Genomic DNA, 6,000 nt, shown 5'->3' on the forward strand with positions numbered 1-6,000 from the left:
TTAGACCCGTCCGTTATGTGGGCTTGTAATATAAATAAGAGTATTGTGATTATATATGGTGCACCAATTCTTGCCTCAATATTCTGCTTGGTGATATTTTCTGATATTAATTCATTGATCACTACCTCAGTAGAGCAAGCCACACTGCATTTTTTTCTCCATAAAGAAGGAAGATTTACTCCAATGACTTTGCTGACAGAAACTTCCTTTTAAACATAGACATTTAAAAGTATATATGTATACATTTAAATCCACATATCCTACTTTATGGTATTATACTTCAGATCTATTTTGGTCTAAGCAGTAATTAAAACCAAATGAGGCAGTTCTACACGTACTAATACAAAACAATCCTTTTGCTAAGAAACACTGAAAACAATGTCCAAAACAATGCTGCGGTGCTTGGGTACGGTAGAGAATGTATACATGTAAACATGCCAGTCTATTTCTAGAAGGATTCACGAAAGACTAGCAGTGTAAGCTGCCTTCAGGTTTCGACACCCGGTTGCTGAGACCAACTTTTCTCTATATATAGTACTCCTGTTTACCTTTGGAATTAAGAATTCTGTACCAAGTAAGTGTTACTTGTCCTAAAATCAAATGTTATTCAACAAGGTCCTTCGAAGAGGTGTACATAACAAGACATAAGGACGGCGTGTGTCCTTCACCTGGGCCATCTCCTCGGCAGTGCACACCAGTGGGACCTGGGCGCAGCCTAAGCAAGAGGGCTTCACCTCCTACAGCGCCAGGCGCTAAGGTGGAGCTGGGCAGGTGCCAGTGAAGACACGGCCTTACAGCAACCTCTTCCTCCTCCCGCCTCCTCCAGTCCCCAGGGGCCTCTCATTCAATGTAGAAACCTTCCGCTCTACACTCTACTTTCTGTGAAATGCACCTTAGTTTCCAACTGCCCATCAATCTAAAAAAACATTTCTAATAAATTTCTGTGTTTGAACATTTTCTAAATTAATGTTCTGACCACTCCAGCTCACCTGGTTTATCAAAGGCTATGAGCGGGAAACAGTTTACATCAATAAAAACCCTACACACCGAGGTTTACACACTCCACGCCACAAATAACAGACTGAAAATTCCCTCAAAATGTAGACTAAGCTGGGCTGTTTACAAAGCGTTTCCACATACATCATCACATTTAACGCCTTCCACAAGCTTCAGGGTCAATCCTGGCAAACCCTACGGCTCCCAAATTGGATTTATAAAGTCTTCAAGACTTGTAGAAGAGGCACTAATAATAAAGCAGCTATCAAACGGCTGCTTTTCTACCTGCAATTTCTCAGAAGTGACAACTCTGGGCATTCATCACACTGAACGGTTCAAGTGCCATCAACGTGACATTCCTTCCAGAAGCAAGACAGGGGAATTATCCCGAGGTCTGGGGTGTGCTAGTGCGCGCGCTGGGGACAGGACGAGTGCAATGAGGACCAGGGCGAGGATCTGGCTTCCGCGCCCGGCCAAGGAACGCCGCCCCAGACGGGATTTCCCACAGATCAGCGGAGGTTTGGCAAACGCCAAATAAACACTGCAGCTCCGGGGCCGGAGCGTTCAGCGCGCTCGGGGAATCCTTTGGAGTGATTCGAAGGTTCAGACTCCTTAAGGGCCAACCGAGCTTGCAACCCTAGAGGCGGTATCAACTCGAATTTAGGAAAATCCCGAGGCGCCGAACAGACGCCAGCAATTTAGAAAGGTGACCCTCGGGCCATCCTTCTGGGGTAGGAGGATGCAAAACAGATAAAGTTACAGCTCTCAACAAACGCAGATGGGAACTCGGGGTAGGGGGGCGCTCCCAGAGCCAGGATCCTGAGGGGGGTGTGGCCACCCCCTGAAGGGGGCTTTTAGGGGGTGGCGTGGAGGCGTGTCAGTCGGCCCTGGGAGACGCCTCTGCTGCCTTGGGTGGGTGGGCTGGGACCCCCCCCCCGCCCCCCCGAGCCGGGTGCCGCGTGTTCCAGGCGCCGCGCCATGCTCTCGCTTGCCGGCTCACCGGTGATATCCAGGTACAGATCGTCCTGCTGGTCCAGGTGGTGCAGTTCCTGCGACGTGGAGCTGCGGCTCTTCTTCACTCCCGGAGAGGACAACGAGCACCGCCGCGAGCAGGGGGGCGCGGCGGCCCAGTTCGGCCGCCGCTCGCTCTTCCGCTTCATGGAGGCGGCCGCGGCCCGTCAGGGGACCACGACCATGGCCTCGCGCGCCCACTAGCCCGCCGAAGCCCCCGCCAACCCCGCGCGCGGGCGCTCGGGGCGGCGGGCGCGGAGCGGCGCTGCGGCGACGGCAGGCGCTGGCGGAGCCCGGCGGGAGGTGGCCGCGCGAGAGCCGGAGGAGGGGCCTGGCCCACCGCGCCTGCCCCGCTCCCTCCTGCGGCCGCCGCGGGACCCGCGCAGCAGCCCTCGCTACAGCGCCTCCTGCCGCTGCCGGCGCCCCCCAGCCCGCCCCCAGGTGCCCGCAGCCCGGGGGCGCGGCCAAGCCGAAGGTGCTGCCGCCAGCGGCTGGAGCTGCCCGGGATAACCGCGCGCGCCCACCGCAGCCACTGACGCTGCAGCGGAGGACCCGGAGCACAGCGGGCCGCGGCTCCTGGGGACCCCAGGAGGGCTGTTCCGTGGAGCTTCATTCACAAAAAAGGGCCCACAAACCTCCTCGGGGCCCGCAGACTGAGGCCTTCCATTGGTCAGCGGGGCGTGACGTCACGTAGATGGGGCTTTTCTACCGGCAGGTAGTTGGTGACGCCATAAAGAAAAGTCTGAGTGGTTCCGCCAATCAAAGATAAAAGTGTGCTCGTGACCCTTGGCAACCTCCCGTACTTTTCTGCTTCTTCTGTATTACCGGAGTGCCTAGACCCCAGTTCCTAACTTCCTAAATTTAGAGAGTCACCGAAGCTTTACACAGCCTAACAACTTAACTCCAGTTCTTTGGGATGTATATATATTTTAAGTATTTCTTCGTTTTCCCTGCAATTTTGCCGAGTGAAAGGGGCTCTTGCAATGGCTACTGGCTTGGAAGAGTATGAACTTCTTAAACTGTCTGCTGTTATTATAGACTTAAGGTAGAGTTGATTTCAGAACTTAGTAACTATTAAATCAGCTACGCTCTTTTTATTTCATTCTGACCTATGCCCACAATTCGAATAGACCAGGCAAAGGGCTACTTAAGAGGACAAAAAAATCTACCGTGGAAACAACGACTTGCCATAATGGTTTGCACCTCGAAGTCCTTCATCTCGGAATCCTGCATCCAAATTGCATGCCAGGTGCTAAGTTTTGTTTTTGTTTTTTTAACCTAAGGTATCAACAGGTCCTTAGGTAAAATACTATATTGAACGTTGAAGTAAAATCAGTATTGCAGTATTGAAGCAAGTGACGAATTTAATCCATTACCTTTTATCAGGCAAACTGTAAAGTTATATTCCTTTTTTTTTTTCCTACTGGGTTAAAATAATGCCTGGTCTTTCTAGAACTTAACCAAAACTGTCATTTTGGAAGGCCTTTAAATTTCCATGATGGCATGGAAAAGGTTGACAAGACTGGAGGGCAGTATTTAGATTTCATATCCCCAAAATTCCTAATTTTTCACCAGTAAACGTTTTACACTGCAATTGCTGCCAGCCTCTAGAAGAAAAAAGATGAATTTGAGTCAGTTCCCCAGGAAGCCTCTCAGAAATGCAAATTTCCATGAAGTACCTCCCAGAGGGGCATTGACTTCTACAGTTGAAGGCCTTTGCCTAAAGCACTACTAATTAAGGAGAAATGGGGTTTGGGGAAAGCTGTGTCTGTGTGACTGTGGCTTTTGAACAGTCTGGAACTAGAGGTCTGCCACTTAGACCTGAAACTTAGTAATCATGTTCATTCTCCCCTTTCCCCATAAGGAAATCAGTCAGGGAAGGCCTTAAATTTAAAATGATCTACATGTTGTCTGTAAGGGTAGCAAAGAAGCAAGAGAGTTGGGAGGCTGTGAAGTACTGGTGCAAACAGAGCCTATACAAGCAGAAACCTACCCATCCTGTTGCAGGAAGGCAGACCCCTTCCAGGGCCCGAAACTGGGCTCTTGTCTAACACTCAGAAATGAATTGTCCAAGGAGACACATGGGCTGACAAAACAAGAGATTTTATTGGGAAAGGGCACCTGGGTGGAGAGCAGTAGGGTAAGGGATCCTAGGAGAACTGCTCTGCCGCTTGGGTCGCAGTCTCCAGTTTTATGGTGATGGGATTAGTTTCCGGGTGGTCTTTGGCCAATCATTCTAATTCAGAGTCTTTCCTGGTGGCGCACGCATCACTCAGCCAAGATGGATGCTAGCGAGAGGGATTGGGAAGTGGACGGACACGCGGTGTCTCCTTTTGACCTTTCCCAAACTCTTCCGGTTGGTGGTGGCTTATTGGTGGTGGCTTATTAGTTCCGTATTCCTTATCAGGATCTCCTGTCATAAAACAACTCATGCAAATGGTTACTATGGTGCCTGGCCAGGGTGGGCAGTTTCAATCAGTGTGCTTCCCCTAACAATCCCACTTCCTCTGTTTTGACTGAGAAGAGGAGGCCTTTCGCACTGAACTGAGGCTCAGTGATAGAAAGGCTGCCGTTTTTTCAGACTACCTGTCATTTTACAAGAGTAGGTCTTGGTTTTTGTTTTATTGTCTTGATGCCGAGCAGAGCCCTGTGGGACTCCTGGGCATGGAGGCCTTTTTGTACCCCATTTCTTATAGGCAAGACTCCAGCCTCCATGACTTTCTCTCAGTTCCAAATGGCAGAACAGTTGCTAAAGAAAAGAGGAACAGCAAGGAAACGACCTGAAGCAAGATTAAAGGACCAGAGAGGCTTATCATTTCATGGCAAATCGATGGAGAAACACTGGAAACAGTGACAGACTTTATTTTAGGGGGCTCCAAAATCACTGCAGATGGTGACTGCAACCGTGAAACTAAAAAGACGCTTACTCCTTGAAAGAAAAGTTATGACCAACCTAGACAGCATATTCAAAAGCAGAGACATTACTTTGCCAACAAAGGTCCATCTAGTCAAGGCTATGGTTTTTCCTGTGGTCATGCATGGATGTGAGAGTTGGACTATAAAGAAAGCTGAGCGACGAAGAATTGATGCTTTTGAACTGTGGCGTTAGGAGAAGACTCTTGAGAGTCCCTTGGACTGGAGATCCAACCAGTCCATCCTAAAGGAGATCAGTCCTGGGTGTTCATTGGAAGAACTGATGCTGAAGCTGAAACTCCAATACTTTGGCCACCTGATGCAAAGAACTGACTCATTGGAAAAGACCCTTGTGCTGGGAAAGATTGAAGGCAGGAGGAGAAGGGGCCGACAGAGGATGAGACGGTTGGATGGCATCACTGACTCAATGGACATGAGTTTGAGTAAACTCTGGGAGTTGTTGATGGACAGGGAGCCCTGACGTGCTGCAGTCTATGGGGTCACAAAGAGTTGGACACGACTGAGTGACTGAACTGAACTGAGGCTTATCAAGATTAGGAAACTGGACCACCTAAGACCCTGAACACATGGTAATCTTGTCAGCAGCCACACCCTCTTGAAACTTTTCAGAAGGAAAAATACAAGACTGTTACTGCCTTGATCTTTATCCAATACTCCTTCTGACTATATAACCTTTCTCTGCTCACCAGGAAGTGGGCCACAGTTCTTGTGCTAGCCTACTGTGTTCCTCCTTTGCCTGGCAAAGTAATAAAGCCATTCTTTCTTTCTCCTCCGTAATTCTGTCTCCGTATTTCCCTTTGGCACTGGTGCACAGAGAGCTAAGATTTTGGTAACAGTATTGAGGTATAATTGACATATAACATTATATTAGTTTCAGTTGTACAAATAGTAATTTGAGCAAAATATCACAGTAAATCTGGTTAACATTGAGTAGGTCTTGTTTTGAATAGAGGATACATGGGAGTTGTCCAGTTGGCTCCTTAGATTAAAGAAATTCAAGTACTCTTTGACATTCTGTTTATTTGAGAGTGACTTATCTAAATGTCAGGCTAAGGTTAA

The 6,000-nt window shown here is 48.8% G+C and overlaps 1 protein-coding gene and 1 long non-coding RNA gene across 18 annotated transcripts in view; one reads left to right on the forward strand and one right to left on the reverse strand.

The window, feature by feature from the left end:
* The window catches only part of CDC14B (cell division cycle 14B), a 128,301-nt gene extending 125,974 nt beyond the window's left edge, over positions 1–2,327 (reverse strand). For 8 of the 17 annotated variants that reach the window (XM_024995737.2, XM_024995729.2, XM_024995727.2 and 5 more), the window contains exon 1: positions 1,997–2,239. In XM_024995737.2, the coding sequence (XP_024851505.1) occupies positions 1,997–2,156 (160 nt within the window). In that variant the 5' untranslated portion in view covers positions 2,157–2,239. Of the gene's footprint in view, positions 1–1,996 lie in introns of all 17 variants that reach the window. The other 9 variants (XM_024995741.2, XM_059889098.1, NM_001193238.1 and 6 more) reach the window with 5 other exon arrangements.
* A 26-nt stretch (positions 2,328–2,353) lies between these two features.
* LOC132345989 (uncharacterized) lies at positions 2,354–5,718 on the forward strand. The gene is made up of 2 exons (XR_009495644.1): positions 2,354–3,256; positions 4,704–5,718. It is a non-coding gene; the product is annotated as an uncharacterized lncRNA (long non-coding RNA).
* The last annotated feature ends 282 nt before the right edge of the window (positions 5,719–6,000 follow it).

The sequence above is a fragment of the Bos taurus genome, chromosome 8, assembly GCF_002263795.3.
Source record: "Bos taurus isolate L1 Dominette 01449 registration number 42190680 breed Hereford chromosome 8, ARS-UCD2.0, whole genome shotgun sequence".
Lineage (NCBI taxonomy): Eukaryota > Metazoa > Chordata > Mammalia > Artiodactyla > Bovidae > Bos > Bos taurus.